The sequence below is a fragment of the Equus quagga genome, chromosome 3 (genome assembly GCF_021613505.1).
Source record: "Equus quagga isolate Etosha38 chromosome 3, UCLA_HA_Equagga_1.0, whole genome shotgun sequence".
NCBI lineage: Eukaryota > Metazoa > Chordata > Mammalia > Perissodactyla > Equidae > Equus > Equus quagga.
Genome location: NC_060269.1, coordinates 19,943,884 through 19,966,119, shown reverse-complemented (window position 1 = coordinate 19,966,119; position 22,236 = coordinate 19,943,884). Strand labels below are relative to the sequence as shown.

Below are 22,236 nucleotides of genomic sequence, written 5' to 3'. Positions count from 1 at the left end.
GGGTGGCCGATTGGGCAAAAAACCAAGACCCATATATATGCTGCATACAAGAGACACACTTCATACCTAAAGACACTCACCAACTGAAAGTGAAAAGATGGAAAAAGATATTCCATACAAATGGCAAAGAAAAGAAAGCAGGGGTAGTAATACTTATATCAGACAAAATAGACTTTAAAACAAAAACTGTAACAAGAGACAAAGAAGGGCTCTACATAATGATAAAGGGAACAATCCAGGGGCCGGACTGGTGGCACAGCGGTTAAGTTCACACGTTCTGCTTCTTGGCGGCCCGGGGTTTGCCGGTTCAGATCCCAGGTGCAGACATGGCACTGCTTGGCAAAAGCCATGCTGTGGTAGGCATCCCACGTATAAAGTAGAGGAAGATGGGCATGGATGTTAGTTCAGGGCCAGTCTTCCTCAGCAAAAAGAGGAGGATTGGCAGCAGTTAGCTCAGGGCTAATCTTCCTCAAAAAAAAAAAAAGAAAATGGGAACAATCCAACAGGAAGACATAACATTCGTAAATATCTATGCACTCAACATAGGAATACCTAAATATATAAAGCAATTATTAATGGACATAAAAGGAGAAATAGTAACACAAAATAGTAGGGGACTTTAACACTCCACTTACACCAATGGATAGATCATCCAAACAGAAGGTCAATAAGAAAACACTGGCCTTAAACAACATGTTGACCAGATGGACTTAGTGGATATATATAGAATATTCCATCCAAAAACCACAGAACACACATTCTTTTCAAATGCACATGGAACATTCTCCAGGATTGATCACATATTAGGCCAGAAAACAAGTCTCAATAAATTTAAGAAGATCGAAATAATACCATGCATCTTTTCTGACCACAAAGGTATGAAACTAGAAATCAACTACAGGAAGAAAATCAGTATTGGAAGTCTTAGCCAGAGCAATCAGACAAGAAAAAGAAATAAAAGGGATCCAAACTGGAAAAGAAGTGAAACTGTCACTATTTGCAGATGACATGATTTTATATATAGAAAAATCTAAAGAATCCACCAAAAATCTTTTAGAAATAATAAATGAATACAGTCAAGTCATAGGATACAAAATCAACATATAAAAATCAGTTGCATTTCTATACACTAACAACGAAGGAGCAGAAAGAGAAATTAAGAATACAATCCCACCAAAAATTGCAACAGAAAGAATAAAATACCTAGGGATAAACTTAACCAAAGAGGTGAAAGATCTGTACACCAAAAACTATAAAACACTGTTGAAAGAAACTGAAGAAGACACAAAGAAATGGAAAGATATTCATGCTCTTGGACTGGAAGAATTAACATAGTTAAAATGTACATACTTCCTAAAGCAATCTATAGATTCAATGCAATCTCTATCAAAGTTCCAAGAACAGTTTTCACAGAAAAAGGACAAAGAATCCTAAAATCAACAAAAGACCCCGAATAGCCAAAGGAATCCTGAGGAAAAAGAAAAAAGCTAGACGTATCACATTCACCGATTTCAAAATATACTACAAAGCCATAGTAACCAAAATATCATGGTACTGGCACAAAAACAGACACACAGATCAATGGAACAGAATCAAGAGCCTAGAAATAAACCCACACATATACGGAGGGCTAATTTTCAACAAGGGAGCCAAGAGCATACAATGGAGAAAGGAGTCTCTTCAATAAATGGTATTGGGGAAACTGGATAGCCACACGCAAAAGAAGGAAAGTAGACCATTATCTTACACCATGCACAAAAATCAACCCAAAATGGATTAAAGACTTGAATGTAAGACCTGAACCCATGAAACTTCTAGAAGAAACATAGGCAGTACGCTCTTTGACTTTTAGCAGAATATTTTCAAGTACTATGTCTGACTGGGCAAGGGAAACAAAAGAAAAAATAAACAAATGGGACTACATCAAACTAAAAAGCTTCTGCACAGCAAAGGAAACCATTAATAAAACGAAAAGACAACCTAACATTTGGGAGAAGATATTTGCAAAGCATATATCAGATAAGGGGTTAATATCCAAAATATACAAAGAACTCATACGTCTCAACAACAAAAACACCCAACAACCCAATTAAAAAATGGGCAAAATATCTGCACAGAGATTTCTCCAAAGAAGATATATGGATGGACAACAGGCACATGAAAAGATGTTCAACATCATTGACTATCAGGGAAATGCAAATCAAAACTACAATGAGATATCACCTCACTCCAGTCAGAATAATTAACAAGACAGGAAACAAGTGTTGGAGAGGATGTGGAGAGACCTCATACACTGCTGGTAGGAGTACAACCTGGTACAGTCACTACAGAAAACAGCATGGAGTTTCCTCAGAAAACTGAGAACATATCCACCATATGATCCAGCTATTCCACTGCTGGGGTATTTATCCAAAGCACTTGAAAACGCAAATGTATAAAGATACATGCACCCCTATGTTCACTGAAGCATTATTCACAATAGCCAAAACTTGGAAGCAACCTAGGTGCCCATCAAAAGACAAATGGATAAAGATGTGGTATATATAACACAATGGAATACTACTCAGCCATAAGAAATCCAGCCATTTGTGACAACATGGATGGACCTTGAGGGTATTATGCTAAGTGAACTAAGTCAGAGGGAGAAAGTCAAATACCATATGATCTCACTCATAAGTAGAAGATAAAAACGACGACAAACACACACAGCAACAGATATTGGATTGGTGGTTACCAGAGGGGAAGGGGCAAGGGAGGAGGGCAAAAGGTATGATTAGCCACACATGTGTGTTGATGGATTATAATTAGTCTTTGGGCAGTGAACACGATGTAATCTACACAAAATTTGAAATATATTACGATGTACACCTGAAAGTTATATAATGTTGTAATCCAGTGTTACTGCAATAAATAAACAAATAAATAAATATAAATAAGTAAATAAAGGAGAACTTTAAAAAAAGAGAAAATTACACCAAGGCAATCAAAATTAAATTGCTTACAATGGGTGATAAAGAGAAAATATTAAAAGCAGCCGGAAGCAAATCCAAACCAAGCAGAAAGAAAGGAATAATAAATATAAGAACAGAAAACAATACAATTAGAAGAAATAATAAAGTAGATCAATGAAAATAAAAGCTTCTTTTAAAAAATATATCAAATTGATAAAGTGATGAAGCTGTAGCTAGACTGGTCAAGAAAAAAAGAAAAGACAGAAACTACAAATATCAGGAATCAAAGAAGAGATATTTCTACAGACCCGACACACATTAGAAGAATAAAAAGGAAATATGACAAACAACTTCCAAAAAACAGACAAATTCTTTATATACAAACCACAAAAGCTTACTCAAGAAAACATAGATTACCTAAATAGTATTATATCTGTTAAAGAAATAATTCCAGGTCCAGATAGCTTCACTGGCAAATTCTCCCAATCCTGTAAGGAATAAATAATAATTCTATACACGCTCTTCCAAAATATAAGAGGAGGGAACACTTACCAATTCATTTTATGAGGCCAGCATTCCCCTGATACCAAAACAAGACAAATATAATCCAAGAAAACAAAATACAAACCAATATTCTTCATGAATGTAGTGCAAAAATCTTTAAAAAAAAAAAAAAACAGCAAATTGAATCCAGTAATATATAAAAATGATAATATATCACAACCAAATGAGGTTTATCCTGGGAATCCTAGACTAGTTCAACATTTGAAGAAATCAATATAATTTACAACATCAATAAAGTAAGACAAATCATAATCATTTCAAAATGACTGAGAAAAAAAGACAAAAAAATCAACATTCATTCATGATTTTAAAATCTCAGCATACTAGAAATAAAATGGAACTTCTTCAACCTAATAAAAGGCCTCTATGGAAAACCTACAACTAATATCATACTTAATGGTGAAAGACTGAATCCTTTTCCTCTACGATCAGAAACAAGGCAGGGTGTCACATCTTATCACTCCTATTCAACATCACGTTGGAGGTCCTAAGCAGTGTAATAAGTCAAAAAAAATAAATGAAAGGAATACAGATAGGAAAGTAAAAAAGAGAACTCCATCTATTCATAGACAACATGATTGTCTATGTAGAAAATGTCAAAGAATCTATTAAAAAGCTACTAAAACTACTGCTACTAAGTTTATCAATGTCACAGGATATACGGTTGTATTAGTCAGGATTCTCCAGAGTAAAAGAACCAACAAGATATAAAAGGAGATTTAATATGAGGAATTGGCTCACAAGATTATGAAGGATCAGAAGTCCCAACATCTGCCATCTGTAAGCTGGAGACTCAGGAAAGCCAGTGGTATAATTCAGTCTGAGTCCAAAGGCCTGAGAACTGGGGGAGTCAATGATAGAAATACCAGTCCGAGGACAAGAGAAGATGAGAGAAGTCCCAGCTCAAATAATGAGGCAGAAAAAAATGGGCCACTTCCTCCTTCCTCCACCTTTTTGCTCTATTCAGGCCCTCAACAGATTGGATGATGCCCTCCCACATTGGGGACAGCAATCTGCTTTACTAAATCCACCAAGTCAAATTCTAATCTCATCCAGAAACTAAGCCTCATAGATATACCCAGAAATAATGATTAACCAGATATCTGGTCATCTTCTATTTCAGTTAAGTTGACACATAAAATTGATATCACAAGAGATAATATACAAAAATCAATCATATTTCTAAATAATAGCAATAAATAAATGGAAGGTAAAAATTTTAAAACACCATTTATAATAGCATCAAAACCATAAAATATTTAGGGAGATAGCTAAGAAAATATGTACAAAATATACCAAAAATTACAAAACACTCAAAAACAAAACAAAAAAAACTTAAATGGAGAAGTATATCACATTCAGGGATTGGAAGATTCAACACTGTTAAGATGTTAATTCTTGGGGCCAGCCCCGTGGCGCAGCGGTTAAGTGCACACATTCCACTCTGGCGGCCTGGGGTTTGCCAGTTCAGATCCTGGGTGCAGACATGGCACCACTTGGCAAGCGATGCTATGGTAGGCATCCCACATATAAAATAGAGGAAGATGGGTGCGGATGTGAGCTCAGGGCCAGTCTTCCTCAGCAAAAAGAGGAGGATTGGCAGCAGTTAGCTCAGGGCTAATCTTCCTCGGGAAAAAAAAAAAGATGTTAATTCTTCCCAAATGAATCTATAGATTCAATGCAATTCCAATCAAAACACCAGCAGAAGTTCCTGTAGAAATGAATAAGCTATTTCTCTAATTTACACGAAAAGGCAAAGAAACTAGTATAGCCAAAATAATTTTGAAAAAAGGAAAGGAAAAAGGTTGGAGCACATATACTGATTTTAAGAGTACAGTTACCAAGTTGTGGTAGTGGCAAAGGGATAAACATAGAAAAAGATGAACAGAATACAGCGTCCAAAATTAGATCTATACACAGTTAATTGGTTTTTGATAAAGATGAAAAGGCAATTTAGTGGACAACGAACAGACTTTCCAACAAAGGGTGCTAAAATCATTAGATATCCATATCCATAATTACATCATATACCAAAAAGAAAAAAAAATTAACTCAAAATTGAAGAGAGATCTGAATTATATAAAAACTAAATATATAAAGTTTCTAATAAAAATTTTGCAACTTCGAATTAGGCAAAGATTTCTTATAGACAGCAAAAGCACAATCCACAAAATAAGAAAAATAAAAAACTGCACAGCATTAAAAAATAAGAACTTCTGCTCTTCAAAAGGCACTCTTAAGAAAATGAAAAAATAAGCCCCAGATTGGGAGAAGATATGTGCAAATTACATACATAATAAAGGACTTGTATCCAGAATAAAGAACACTCAAAGCTCAATATGAAAACAATAAAAAAAAAGTGAAAAGATTTGAGCAGACACTTTACCAAAGAAATACTGATAACAATAAGTATCAATAAGCACATGAAAAGATGTTCAATATCATTAGTCACAATGAGATACTACTACATACCTATTAGAATGGCAAAATTTTTTAAAAACTAACCATATCAAGTGCTGGAAGGATGTGGAACAACTGAAACCCTGATATACAGCTGATGGGGGAAAGCAAAATGGCACAGCCACTTTGGAAAACAGTTACACAGTTTCTTATAAGTTAAACGTACACTTACCACATAACCCAGCAATCTCACTCCTAAGTATTTACCCAAGTGAAATGAACACTTATATTCACATAAAAACTTGTAAGCAAATATTCATCAAGGCTTTATTCATAATTATCAAAAACTAAAAACAACCCATGTATCCTTTAACTAATGATTAACTGTTTAAATCCATGCAATGAAATACTACTTACCAATATGTAAAAGGGAACAAACAACACACAAAAATATGGATGAAGCCCAAATACATTATGCTAAATGAAAGAAGCCAGACTCAAAAAGCTACATTCTATATGATTCTGTTTATACAATATGCTGGTAAAGGCAAAACTATAGAAAGTAGAAAACAGGCTACACAAAGCTAGGCATGAGGTTGACTACAAAGAGGCATGGAGAATTCTGGGAAAGTAATGGAACTGTGCTATAATTTGAGTAGGTGGTATTTACATGATTGTATGCATCTGTCAAAATTCCCAAAACTGTACATAAAAAAGTGTGAAATTTACTGAATATAAATTACACCTTAATTTTTTTAAAAAAAGGAAAGCAAAAAAGATAGCTCTGGATCCCTGTAAGGTGGTCAGAATGAAAGGAGGAAGACAGGTTAGGAGCTATTAAAGTTAACCAATAGGAAAATGATGGTGGCTTTTGCAGGATGACAGAAGTAGAAAAGGTTAGAAGTAGTTAGGTTCCAGATATATTTTATTTTTTATTTTATTTTTAAATTTTTTTTTAAACATTTTATTTTTTTCCCTTTTTTCTCCCCAAAGCCCCTAGTACACAGTTGTATATTCGTTGTGCGTCCTTCTAGTTGTGGCATGTGGGACGCTGCCTCAGCGTGGTTTGATGAGCAGTGCCATGTCCGTGCCCAGGATTCGAACCAAGGAAACACTGGGCCGCCTGCAGCGGAGCGGAACACTTAACCACTCGGCCACGGGGCCAGCCCCAGGGTTCTGGATATATTTTAAAGGGTAATGGATATAACCTGCCAATGACTAAGATACAGAGGTTGAAAGAGAGAGATCAAGGATGACACTAAGATTTTTTTACCTGTGCAACTAGAAGATGGAGCTAATATTTACAGGGATGTGGAAGTCTGGGAGGAGAAGTCCTCGGAAAGGGGTGGGAACTCAGACCTTGAATTTTGGACGTATAAAATTTGACATCTTTATAAAATATCCAAGTTAAATTGTTGACTACACAGCTGCTATTTGTCTGGAACACAGAATGAAGGTCTGGTCTATATGTACACTCATTAGTATAATGATGCTATTTAAAACCATGAGAATAAATACTATTACCTGAGGAATTACTGAGGATAAGAAAAAGAAGAAATTCGAAGACTGAGTGCTAAAACACCCAAAGCTTGAGGAAATGGAGTAGAACTAGCAAATAAGACTCCATGAAGCAGAAAGAGAACTAAGTAAACAGTACCTAGGAAGAAGAACGTGTTTCAAGACAGAGAGTGACTGATCTAATGCTGATGTTACATAAGCTGAGGATTGATTTGACCCCTCTTAAAGATGGAGATCTCTGGAGGCACTATCAAATGGTGATCTGGGGTGTGAGGGGCAGAGGCCTGTTTGGATCAGGTATAGGTGATAAATAGGAAGATAGATAGTGAAGACAATGAAAATAAACACCTTCTTTATGTCTTAAATTCTATTTTGTAGTACCAACACCAGTTCTTTTTATTAGTATCACTATTTTATGCATTTCCCATCCTTTTGTCTTTCAATTTTTCTGTATACTTATGACATACAAACAGCACAGAGCTGAATTTTCTTTAAATTCAATCCATAATTGTCTTTCAAACTGAAAGTTAATCTATTCAATATTTTTTATCATAGCAATATATTGGACTAATTTCTATCTTAATTTTTGCTTAATTATATTTTTTCTGTTCATATTTTTTAAAATTGGAGATTACAGCACACAAAGATTAATAAATGTATACATAAATTTAAAAATAGAGTTGATTCAGAAACTAAAATGAGAACAAGAAATTAAGTATGGGAAAAATTTAAGCTTTCCAAAAACGCTGTATTCAAAAACATCTTTGGGGAAGTATATGAGACTTTACTTAAAAAGCTTAATCACTTACAAGCTAGGAAGGCAAAGTTTTAAAGAAACATATAGTTGATACCCACATACCCACCAACTAGACCAATACATAAATTTCAGATGCAAGCAAACCCATGTGCTGACTTTTCAAATGGGATTCCCTTCTTCTCTCAGGAGTAAACCATTGTGTTAAATTTTTGTATGAACAATTCCCCTTGCTCTTCATGGTTCCTATGTGCTATGCATAAATCCATGAATTTTATATTTTACATGATGGCATTACTGAGTGAACTCATTTGTATCTAGCTTATTTTATATGTCCACTATGCTTTTTTTGTTTGTTGTTTTTTTTGAGGAAGGTTAGCCCTGAGCTAACATCTGTCACCAATCCTCCTCTTTCTGCTGAAGAAGATTGGCCCTGAGCTAACATCTGTGCCCATCTTCCTGTACTTTATATGTGGGATGCCTGCCACAGCATGGCTTGATAAGCAGTACATAGGTCTGCACCTGGGAGCCGAATGGGTGAACCCTGGGCAGCCAAAGCAGAAGAACTTAACTGCTGCACCACCGGGCTGGCCCCAACATCCAATATTCTTTTTTTTTTTTTTTTGAGGAAGATTAGCCCTGAGCTAACTACTGCCAATCCTCCTCTTTTTGCTGAGGAAGACTGGCCCTGAGCTAACATCCATACACATCTTCCTCCACTTTTTATACATGGGATGCCTACCATACCATGGCTTTTGCCAAGCGGTGCCATGTCTACACCCAGGATCCAAACCGGTGAACCCTGGGCCGCCGAGAAGTGGAACATGTGAACTTAACTGCTGTGCCACTGGGCTGGCCCCCCAATATTCTTAAGATTAACCCATTTTGTCATATGTAGCTATAGTTCTTTCATTTTTCCACTGCTGTACATTTTTCCCCTATGTGAATATACCACATTTTATAATATATTCTACTTTAAATGGGCATTTTGTTTAGTTTTCATTTGTTTTTCCTATTATGAACAATGTTACTATAAATGTTCTTTTGTAAACATTTGCAAAAGCAGCTCTTGAAGTGAACTGTTGCATCATAATACGGTATGTCATTGTGGTTTTAATTGGCAAATCTCAGCAAAAAGGATAGCATCTTTTCATATTTACCAGCCATTTGGTTTTCCTCTACATGAAGTTCCAGTTCATGTTTTGTTTACCACTTTTGCTAGATGTTAATCATTTTTCACATTAATTTTTAAGGTTTTAGATTTTTATGATACTAATTCTCTGTTACTTTTATGCATTGCATAATTCATCTCGATTTGGGACTTTCTCTCTATGATGCGCTGAGGAGCATAAATTATCAATTTTACTGTACCCAAATTAAACAAGACAAAATATCCTGTAATTAGACTGAACAGCCTTAATGGAATATCCTAAGAACTTAAGAAAAACTTTAAAAAGTATAAGGTTTTAAAAAAGTTTAAAGTTTAAAAGTTTAAAGAACTTTAAAAGAAGTAACTTTCTTTCAATATTCATAGTAATATTATTATTTAATATTACTGTTATTCTGAAACTATTATATCATAAGATAAACAAATAATTCTGTTGCTCTGGTTAGGAACAAAGTTTTTTTTCATGTAAGTAAAAGGCATGTAAAAGTACAATCAAAGAAATCAAAATTAAAACCTTTAACCCTAAATTTGAACAAAATATCAATGTGAAGTCAAAATGTATTTTTTCTTAAAAAATTTCCAAGCTCTTTCAATTGAAAATTCCTAGAAACAATGACCAATTCAGTAGCAACTGGAGTACCGACAAAGTTTAACATCGTGCCAGCTGGCAAACAAGAAAGGTACCAGTCCAACTCCATTGTCACAGAACAAAGCAATGAAAGGTGGATTTGGAGATAAAAGTCAATAAAATGATAACTGGCACAAGTATCAACAAGAATAATAACTAAAACAGAATGAAATCCATTTAATGTATTTGTGAGATAATGATAATTTAAACACAAACAAGAAAACCACACCTCATTGGTCACCAATGAAGGATGTTAGGGAACCAGCTCATTACTTTGAAAACTGGTAAACAAAGGAAAAAAATTGAGCATTTATTCCCTCTCCTATAAGAACTCTATCTCAAGGTAAACAAATAGTCAATTAAGGCAAATTCTCTTTATGGAGGTATTCTATTGATTAAACTAAAAGGCAATAATAAAAATAGAACTATCACCATTTTGCAACCCCTAGTGAAATAAAAGCTCCAAGCAATTATTACCAATGGCAACTAACACCACAAAAAGAGAGACAATAGAGCATTACACGCCTCCTGGTAGAAGTATTCAATACTACATATGACATATTCTTGTAAAAATTTGACCTCTATCTGATCAAGCCTCTGTATCAAAATAACGGTTATAAGAAAACTCAGGATCAGAAAACAGATTGAATGAAACCATTGGGATGAAATCAGCAAAATTCAGAACGTGAGAAATTCTACAAGACAAACAACCCAGTTCCTTCAACAATAAACTGCAAGAGAAAAAAATAGTATGAACCTACAAAGAGACATATCAACCTATTATAATGTTTGGAACTTACATGAATCCTGATATTTTTTTTTTAAGTAATGAATGAGGAAATTTGAACACTAACTAGATATTTGATATTAAAGAATTACTGTTCATTTTAGATGTGACAATGGTACTCTGTTATTTATGTGTTAAAAGAGGTAATCCGCATCTATTTAAAGACATATACAAAAATAATTATTGACAGGGTCAGCCCAGTGGTGCAGCGGTTAAGTTCGCTTGTTCCGCTTCGGTGGCCAGGGGTTCGCTGGTTTGGATGTGGGGTGCAGACATGGCACTGCTTGGCAAGCCATGCTGTAGTAGGCATCCCACATATAAAGTAGAGGAAGATGAGTGTGGATGTTAGCTCTGGGCCAGTCTTCCTCAGCAAAAAAGAGGAGGATTGGCAGGAGATGTTAGCTCAGGGCTAATCTTCCTCAAAAAAATAATTAAATTAAATTAAAAATTAAAAAAAATATATTTAGGGATGAAAAAATATAAATAACATGATTGGGAGTTTACTTCAAAATAATCCAGTGGGATGTAAAGAGAATGAGTGGAGTGGATATGAAAAACAAAATTGGCTATCAGATGATTAAGTAGCTAATGGGTAGTAATGGGTACATGGGGGTTTCATTATACAATTTGTTCTATTTTTGTATGTTTGAAGTTTTCCAAATTAAAAGTTTTTCTTTAACCTGCCTTCAGGAAAGACTATTACAAAATCAGTTACACTTGCCTGAAAATATCAGATTCAATTTAGGAATCTCCCAAATGTACTTACATTTTCATACAAAGCTAAGGCCTTAAAAGAATGATGCTAGTGGTGTATTTTAAGGCATCAGCAAGTCAGTAAAAAATTTTCTTCATTTTGAGAAGAGAAACACTCCCGGTAATTTCAAAATCAAATGAGACACATAAAGAACCAACCAATTCTGCCTACTTTTAAGTAAGTGTCCAGGTTTGAGCATGATCTGGTGTTTTAATAGACGACTCCTAGGTCACCTCTGTGATTACCTGCCTATTCACCAAGAGTAGGGTGGGATTCAAAAGTTGTCCATATACTGCAAGGCTGTCCTACCAAATTTACAATCTATTTTTAAGTCTCAAAAATGTTTTGAAGTTCACCAAAGGATAAGTAAAAGTTGACTTTTAAAATTCTAGTCTTTTACCAGATACCTAAATGTTTCCCACAAATAAAAAAGGAGCAAACTTTAAAAACAATTTAGAACTGCTTCAATACTATTCAGACACTTACACAAAAGCAGATTTACATACCTTGCCTGGACTGTGAAGGTGCTACAGGAACTTCTCGGTTTGGCTCAAAAGGAAGTTCAGGTGTTAGGTTTTCAAACTGCTCTTTACTAATGAGATTTAGCTTCTTAAAGTTCTCAACTTCTTGCTGAAGTAGAATGGAGGAATCTAATTACTAAACTGGCTAATAGAGCAACCAACAGACAATAATTGATACCAACCTCAAAAAATGAGTTTTTAAAACAAGGGTTAATTGCAACAGAATGAAAAAGATGTTCTAATAAAAAATCTAGTATTATACTTAATAACAATATTCAGGGTCTAAAAGAGGCACAGAGAACCCTGAAATATTATGAATATTTTATAAATAAAATACATTATAAGAGCATACATTCTAATCATTAATTATTTGTTGAGCATTTATACACAAGGTCACTAGGCTAGGGTATTACAGTTACAGAGTAATCTAATACATGTCCTCTACCCTTAAGGAATTTACAAGTTAGATGGAAAGGAAGAAATGTAGATATAAAAACTAATAATACTATATGAAAAGTGATAATATTTGGTGTAAGAATTGAGATCATCAGGGAGGCATTACAGAAGAGGCAGGACGAAAGCAGCTCTTGAAGGACAATTTAGAGCAGGGAAAAGCATTCTAAATTAGGTAATGTCAGCAAAGATGAGAAGCTTGAAATAAGCAATCATTTATTAGGAAATAATTCCATAAATGAGAAAATTTGTGTAGAACTAGTAGCAAAAAGGACAGATAAAGAAGTTAGAGAAAACTACTAAAAGACCTTTAATACTGGACCAAAAAGTTTTCACTTCATTTTATGCAAAGGGAAATGCGATGAAAAATACATCTAGATGGGCTTGGAGGTTCATTTCCAAAGCCCTTTTATAAGCTTAGCAGCAAGGAGGCTCAACAGGTCTGAGTTGCTGGCTTAAAGGAATAACAGGCCCATCCCTGCCCCTGGGGCTTCAGAAGCTTCCCCTTTCTAACTATTGTTACAGTCACTTAAGGTTCCCTGCCCTGACCTACAATAATATGTACAGCATTACAGAGGTGGAGGCCACTCTCTGCTGGAAGGTCATTTGGCCATGGTGCAGGAAGACCATCTATGCCTAACCTAAGCTGTGGGATAAAAAAAGAGTTTGAGGGACTGCTTGCACGCTATTACTTCTTTCTAGTTTTCCTCAATAAACCCTATATCACATCTATACCACTCAAGTGCTAATGGGTCCACGAGGCTTTACAGAGCAACATCCAAAGAGGGTTTAAGCAGGTAAAAAACATAACAAAACTACTTGTCAGATGAACCAAATTAAATATCATCACAAAATAGTTGTAGTACCTTCCTCTTAATAGCTAACCAATCTTTTCCTTCTTGTCTTCAAACATGAATAGTTACTCATCAGCTCACACCATTTACTAGATCCTGTTAGCCTATTAAACTAGGATCTAGCTTCTTCTCACGAAAATGTCTTAAATTATTATTTCAGCTCTTACTCCTACATCAAAATTTTTTTCTCAAGTCTTCAATAAGGCCTTCAAACTAATTCAGTCATTATTCCTCACTGTCCTTATCTTGCTACAGAGCTTGCTATTAGCAACTCCCACCTCAATAAACACTGCATGTTTATCATATGCCAGGGATGAAAAAAACAGTTCTACCCTGATGGGAACACAAACAGTATGTTTCTGTTTTGTTTTTAGCTTTTAAAACTAATTCATTAAGATATAACACACACATATATACATATACATACACACACTAGAGAAGTGCATAAATCATAAGTATACAGCTCAATGAGTACTGCAAAGTAAACAGACCTGTGTAACCATCATTCAGGTAAAGATAATATTACTAGTACCTTTCACACCCCTTCTCATCACTCTCTATCCCTAAAGATAACTGACGAGATCTTCACATATTGAGGTATATGGGGTAAGAATTCGGGTACAAAACTGATTCGGCTTGAACTAAAGAAGCCTGATTTATAGCCTATCAAACACAGATTGTGCATCTGCCTTAACCATTACAGTGAAGAATGCACTCTCTTAAAATAAGAACGCATACTTACCCCCCTACGCCCTATCCTTAACGCCTGTATTAGTCCCTTTCCCAACGTCAGGGTCATGTTCACCTGCTAATTCGCAACTGAATACCTCTCTGAAACTTTGATGAATGTGTATCCTGGGTGTGTTTAATGTATATTCTCTGTTCTAAAAAGGTCTAAGACTGTACTGAAAACCATGCTTCTCCAGAATGCTTTTTTCCTTTTCGAAAAGGCCTTCCTGGATTATAATCCTCACTCTGGACCAAGTAAAACTCACCCATCTCTCTTATCTATAAAATGGTTATTGGCTATTTCGTGTCAACATAACCAATATGCTGACTTCAATACTATAGATTCATTTTACCTGTTTTAAACATTTATAAAAATGGAATCATAATGTATGGCTTTTTATGCAAATTATGTTTATGAGATTCATCTATAGTTTGTGGTTCTATAGCAGAGGTCAGTAAATCACAGCCCCCAAAGGTCAGTTTGTTTTTGTAAATAGTTTTATTAGAACACAACTACACCCATTTGTTTACATATTGCATATGGCTGCTTCATTGCTACAACAGTAGAGTTGAGTAGTTGCCACAATGGATGACACACCAAGCCTAAAATATTTACCATGTAGCTCTTTACAGAAAAAGTCTGCCCATCCCTGCTTTATGATATTCTATTGTATGATAACACCATAAATTTTGAAAATCCATTCCATTGTTGATGAGCATTTGGGTTCTTTCCAAACTACAGCTATTACAAATAAGGTTGCTATAAATGTTTTTACAAAACACTTCTTTTGGTGAACAGACACACATTTTATTATTTACTAGGAGTGGAACTGCTGATTCAGGTGGCAGGCTTCAACTCAACTCGAGTAGAAAATGCCAAATAGTTTTTCATAGTGGTTGTACCTTTACACATTCCCATTAGCAGTATAGTAAAGCTTCTATTGCTCTACATCCTTATCGACACTTGGTATTGTCAGTTTTTAAAAACTCAGCCATTCTGAAAAGGACCAAACTATGGATATAGACCACTTGGATGGGCCTCAAGGACATTATGATAAAAAAAAAAAACCCAAAAGGTCACATTCTGCATATGTTTCAATTTATATGACATTCTCAAAATGAAAAAATTATAGAGATGAAGAACAGCTTCATGGTTACCAGTGGTTAGGAATAGTGGAGTGAAGGCAGATGAGAATGAGTCTAATAGCACAAGGGAGATCTTTGTGATGATAAAATACTTCAGTGTCTTGACTGTGATGGCAGTTACATGAATCAACATGTGATAAAATGACATGGAACCATACACACACATGTGATAAGAAATGTCAATTTCCTGGTTTTGATATTGTGCTTTAGTTACATAAGATATAACCTTTGGAGGGAACTGAGTAAAGGGTACACTGGACTGCTCTGTACTATTTTTCCAACTTCCTGTAAATCTATAATTATCTCAAAATAAAAATTAAAAAATTTTAAAAAATTTTAAAAATTTTAAATATGTAGCCATTCCAGTAGATGTATTTGTTATCTCATCGTGGTTTTAATTTGTATCTCTCCAATTATTAATAATGATGAAAACTTTTAATATATTTTATTTGCATAGCTTCTTTTGTGAGGTGACTATTCAATTCTATTGCTCATTTTTCTAGAGTTGTCTTTCTCTTACTGATTTGTAAGAGTTCTTTATAAAATGTTGTAAATGTCTTCCACTCTGTAACATGCATTTTCACTCTCTTATGGTGTCTTTTGGTGAAAGGAGGTTCTTCTTTTTAATGTGGTGCATTTTATCAATTATTTCCTTCACTGTGTTATTCCCTGTTTAATAAATCTTTCCCTACTCAAAGATCATGAAGATAGTATCTTATCTTTCAGAAGTTTTATTATTTTGCCTTTCACATTTAGAACTACGATGCATCTAGAATTGATTTTTTGTGTGTATGATACGAGATAAGGGTCAATGTGCACTTGAAAAGGATATTCTGCAGATGTTGGATGCAGTATTTCACTTATGTCAATTAAGCTAAGTTTCTTAACTGTGTTGTTCAAATTTTCCACATCTTTACTTATTTTTCCACATCTTCTTGCTACATCATGCACCTTTCTTGATAAGAAGAGTGTATTAAAATCTCCGACTATGATTACAAATTTGTCTCTTTGCACTTGTGAATTTTTGTATAATGTATTTTGAGGTTATGTTATTAGATGCATACAGATTAAGAACTATTATATTTTCTGGGGCAACTAAACCTTTTATGATTATAAAATGTCCCTTTTTACCTTGAATAATTCTTTTTGCCTTAAAAATCAACTCTATCAATAGAGTTACACCAGCTTTGTTGTTTAGCATCAATATTTATTTAAATCTATGCATGTATTTAAACTTTCCATTGCTCTTCATTCCTTTCTGTATCTTCAAGCTTCTTTCTGGAATCATTTTCCTCTGCCTAAAAAAATCCCTTTAGTATTTTCTTTAAAGTAGGTCTGTTGAAAATAAATTTTCTCAGTTTTCATGTGTCTGATATTGTTATTTCACCTTCATTTTTAAACATTTTCATTGAGATATAACTTACATACCATAAAATTTATCTATTTTAAGTGTACAAGTCAATTATTGTTTACCTTTATTCTTGAACACTAGTTCCTTTTCAGTACTGTGAGCATATCTTCCCATTGTCTCCTGGCTTCCATCATTTCTGCTGAGAAGTTAGCTGTAAGTCTTAATATTGACGCTTTTAACCTGTCCTTTTTCTCTGGATTTTGTAATTTGTTTTCAGCAGTTTTACCATGAAGGCCTTGATGTGGTTTTCTTTGTGTTTATATTCCCTGAAGTTCTTGAACTTCTTGAATTTTTCCTTTACTATCTTTCATCGGTTTTGGGAAAGTGTCAGTCATAATCTCTTCACATATTACTTCTGCCTTATTCTCTTACTCCTCTCTCTTCTGAGAAGCCAATCAAATGTATTTTAGACCTTTTGACTGTATCTCCTAGGTGACTTACTCTTTTCTGTATTTTCCATCTTTTCTGCTCCATGCTTCACTCTGGACTTTTCTTTTCACCTATCTTCTAGTTTAGTAACTCTGTATTCAGCTGTACTTATCTACTGTTAAGCCAATCCATTGCACTCAGCTACTATATTTTTCATTTCTGGAATTTCCATTTGTTTCCTCTTTAAAGTTTCTAGTTCTCTGCTGAAATTCTCCATCTCATCTTTTTTTAAAATCATATTAACAACAGCTAATTTAAAGTCTGTTTGATAACTCTATTATCCGGATCTCTATGGGTCTATTTTCTGTTGTTTCTTTTGTTTTTTTCTATCATATCGTCTTGTCTTCTTGTATGTCATTATTTTTTGAGGGCCAAACATTATTATTGAGAATTTGAGGCCTAGGATGACATCTTCCTCAAGAAAGGATTTGTGTTTGCTTCAGTCAAGTGGCCAGAGGCATCAGCATGTGATCCAACAAGGGATTAAAAGGATTAGAAGCTAACTCTACCGAAAGCAGATCTTTTTCAGGTCATGCTCATTTCTAGGACGTAGCCTTTAAGAGTTCCCAAAGCCCATAAGATCTACTAGAGGTTCCCCTCTGGTTTCTGAATTCAACTTTCTGTCAACTTAGTCCCACAAATTTTTAAAAAATCTCTTTTAAGCTTCTCAGTTGCTTCTTCTGGAACTGACAGATGCATCTAAGGGAAATGCAGAACCTAATGCCAGTCTTACTTCTTTAGATTTCCTTCTTCCAGATTTTGACCACATGATTCTTTACTGTCTTGTTGGCTTTACTGTGCCTTCATGCATTTCTTTTGTAACCTACTTTTCAAGTTCTTCTCAGCAAGAAGACTGATATGAATTACCTAGTCTACCACAACTGAATGCAGAACCAAAGTCTAATCTTTGGGTTTTTTAGACCTTAAGTTTATACCTTGCATTGCTCAAAAGGGACCAAGGAGATTTAATAATCTAGTGGATAAGAAAAACTTGTAAACAAATTAATTACCTTTCAGTATAAAAGTTAAAAATGGACACATACGAAGTACAAAGGTAGAACAGAACAGTGATTTTTCTGGGGTAGATGACAATAAAAGCTACAAAGATGTATTTCCTGAGGGAGTAATATCTGAACTGGGTTTTGCAAGCTAAAGATTGAAAAGGAGTTTGAAAAGTAACAATGTGAAAGATATTGCAGGCAGAGAAAACAACACATGCAACTTGGTATTTAGGGAGCATGAATTTTAAAACTGAAAACAGTAGTACAATGAAGATAGACATGTAAGACCAAACCATGAATTCTTGTTTGCAAGGAATTTGAATTTTATCTTGAGGGGAGTAAAGAAGCACTGAATATCATTAAGAAAAATAGGAAAATGGTCAGATCTCTATTTTAGAAGTTTTCGAGATTTACATTCTTTTCCTTGAAATCACTTACTTTGAAAATAATGTAAGCCTGAAACTGTCTGTAGCCATCATTGCCACCACACAGAGAAAGCCTGACTAATAATGAAACTAACACAGAGGAAAGCAGACCAAAGAAAGGGGTTGAGAAATACAAAATCATCCTTTGAAGTCTTAGATAAACATAGAATTCTTAGATAAAGATAGGAAAGGATGGCTAGGACCTAATGACAAACTGCAAGTTGGAAATTCTAAGTTGATGAGAATCCTAGGGCATCTAACCAAAATAAAAAATATAGGACACAGGCTTTAGGCGGTCCTTTAATTTTTTTAATGCAGACAGAATATAAATGAGATGCCTGTGGAGCATGAGACAGACAGCTGGAGAATCTAATAGGCTACTGCTTATAAAATTCTAGAGCCTCACACTAGGAAGTCATTAGCACATAGTTAATGATTAAAAATGTGGGAGTAGATTCTCTCACTTGTAGACGAGACAAAGTAGTAAGTAAGCAGTCAAGGACAGAACCAGGGAGGACCACAATTAAAAAGAAAGCAGAAATTTTACACTTAAAAATGGTATATTTTATGTATATATATTTTACCACAATAAAATAAATAGACAACCCACCCCTCGCCCCAAAAAAGGCAAGCAGACCACCTTGTTGTGTCATAAAGTATGAAAACTGCTACCAGATGGGGATATATTAGTTGTTCACATAAGCCATCTTGAGAGAGCTCTAACCCAACCAGATTTGAGACATTTTGAACATCAAAATGAATAATTACAGGAATGGAAAGGAATCCATTCCGGAGTCCATACTGACACACACACACACAAAAAAAAAGGAGAGAAAAAGGAAGTCAAAATATAAAAATAAAAAATGGAGTGGAGAGGAAAAGTTCTATTTAAAGAAGAATGCTAACTAATTGACACAGAGGGAATAAAATAAATAAAAAATTACCATCTTATAATCACCATAGTAATAATTGATTCAGGCAAAAATCATCAATGGAGGCTAAAACATTGAGTGAAGAAAATTGGGGAATACAGTTTCAAAGTATCACTGCAGAGATCACTTGTTAATTACAAATGGAAAAAAGTACCTTTACAATGAAGAAATACAGATACGGTGGACACCATGGATACCATGATAACCAAATGATCAGTTCTGGAACTGACACCATTATGTCTTCTGAGGTGATGTGCTGAAGAGGGCACAATATGACCTGTAATATTCCTGCTAAAAACATTTACCCTGAAACTCATCATGTGGAAATACCAAGCAAGCCTAACTGAGGGACATTTTACAAAATTACTGGCCTTGACTCTTCAAAAATGTCAATGTCAAGAAAAGCAAAAAAATAAATAAGTAAATACAAGGCTGAGGAACCATTCTAAATGAAAGAACATTAAAAGTATATAACTCTAAAAGCAATGTGTGATTCTTGGTAGGAGATAGCATCAAAACATAAAATAAAATAAAAAGATGTTATAAGGGACATTATTAAGACACTTGGAGAAATCTAAATATGGGCTGTATATTCAATATTAGCATTCTATCAATGCTAAACTTCCTATGTTTGATAGTGATGGCTATTTAGGAGGATGTACTTGTTTTTAGGAGATACAGGCTGATGTATTTAGGGACAAAGTGGCATAATGTCTACAACTAACTTTCAAATGGTTTAGGAAAAATGCACATACATACTATGTACGTCTATATATGTATCACATATAGAGAGAAAAAAGCAAATGTGGTAAGATAACTATTGAATCTAAGTGAAGGGTATACTGGTGTCCATTACATTGTTTTTGCAACTTTTCTGAAAGTGTGAGATACCTCAAAACTCAGATTTAGGAATAAACTATAGATGTATATTACTGATATGGAAACATGTTTATAATATATAGAAAAAATTAATACACTTTAATAATGCCTTTCGAAAGTTTACATTTATCTGAAATTCACGTTGGTAAGAATGGGAGAGGAAGTTGAAGCAACAAGTGTTCCCCTCAGCCAAGTTTCCTGACAGAACCCTTGGCCCTTCAACTTTCTCATCTCCTATTCATGACAATGTGAACTGCAGTCTGAATGGTAGGTACAAGGGTATGAACAGTTAGGGAAAGATTTTTTATTTTTTAGGAAGATTAGCCCTGAGCTAACTGCTGCCAATCCTCCTCTTTTTGCTGAGGAAGACTGGCCCTGAGCTAACATCCATGCCCATCTTCCTCTACTTTATACGTGGGACGCCTACCACAGCATGGCTTTTGCCAAGTGGTGCCATGTCTGCATCCGGGATCCAAACCGGCGAACCCTGGGCCGCCAAGAAGCAGAACATGTGAACGTAACCGCTGTGCCACCAGGCCGGCCCTGGGAAACATTTTTTTCTTAAGGGTGAATATAACCCTAGAAAAAGTAAGAAACCAGTAAAGAGAAAAATTAAAGATAGAGTTGAGACAGAAAATGTCCCTTTATGGATCATGATCTCAGAAATCATTTATTTTCTTGGTTTCTTCAAGTGAAAAAATATATAATTACACCTATTTTTTTCTTCTAATAACCCTAGTGGACATTTCTGTCACTTTTGTTCTCTTTCTTCTGTTCTTCAATACCTTTAAAGTTCAATCATTTTTGCAGTTTTAATTTTCCTTCTATACTAAACACTCTAAAATCTATATTTCCGGCTTTCTTATCATCTCTAGGATATAGAAAGAGGATAACAAACATTTTACATGAATAGACACCATGACATCAACTCAACATTTCCAAACCTGATCTCAATATCATTCCCTCCCAGTTTTCCCTTGTTAATGTTCTTATTTCTATCACACTGGTACTAATTAATTGTTTCGTTAAAATCTCTTACCAAGTTTGGCACTTCATTCTCACAAAATCTTAAACATAATCAGTTGTTAATAAATGTTTGTTGAAAAAAATAAATGCTATCCCTTTGGTTCAGCATTGGATTTCACCCTTGGATAATAATAAATGAGTTTTTAAATCAACTTCTGACCTAAGCTAATGCCTCTATTAGATCAAACCTTATTAAACCATTTTGATCATGTCATTTTTCTTTATAAGAACTGCAATTGGTACTTACTCTAAATTCCTAAATAGCTTTCAAGACACTTCACAGTCTGGTCCCATGCCACCTACCTGAACAATCTTCAATTTCAGTAGAGTACCATAGTGCTAACATTTAACTTACAGAAATTTGATTATACTCGTTCAGCAACAACAATAACTTTTTTTAAGGTGCCAGCAATGCAGCTGCCATTCTACTCAATAAACATATGCACTGACATAATTAAACCCTAAAATGTTAACTCACGTAAAGAAAAACCCAACAAAAGGATATACACATTTTAATAACATCCTGACCAACTAAAAGTAAAGTGTCCAAACAAATACAGTTTCACCATATCCTCAAGTACCTAATTTTATAACTAAGGGCTTTCATGTTTTAACAAAAAAAGTTTAGGGGCTGGCCTGGTGGCACTGTGGTTAAGTTTATGCGCTCCACTTTAGCAGCCTGGGGTTTGCAGGTTCAGATTCTGGGCGTGGACCCAGTACCACTTGTCAGGCCATGCTGTGGCGGCATCCCACATAAACTAGGGGAAGACTGGCACAGATGTTAGCTCAGTGACAATCTTCCTCAAGCAAAAAGAGGAAGATTGGCAACAGATGTTAGCTCGGGGCCAATCTTCCTCTCACACACACACAAAAAGTTGAGAAACACAGACTAAAAATTGAATTATT

General features: G+C 34.8%; 1 protein-coding gene across 9 annotated transcripts in view; it reads right to left on the bottom strand.

Moving 5' to 3' along the window:
- LARP1B (La ribonucleoprotein 1B) overlaps positions 1–22,236 on the bottom strand; it is a 132,155-nt gene that overhangs the window by 42,037 nt on the left and 67,882 nt on the right. For all 9 annotated transcript variants that reach the window (XM_046656671.1, XM_046656676.1, XM_046656668.1 and 6 more), the window contains one exon: positions 12,031–12,154. In XM_046656671.1, the coding sequence (XP_046512627.1) occupies positions 12,031–12,154 (124 nt within the window). The remainder of the gene's footprint in view (positions 1–12,030; positions 12,155–22,236) is intronic.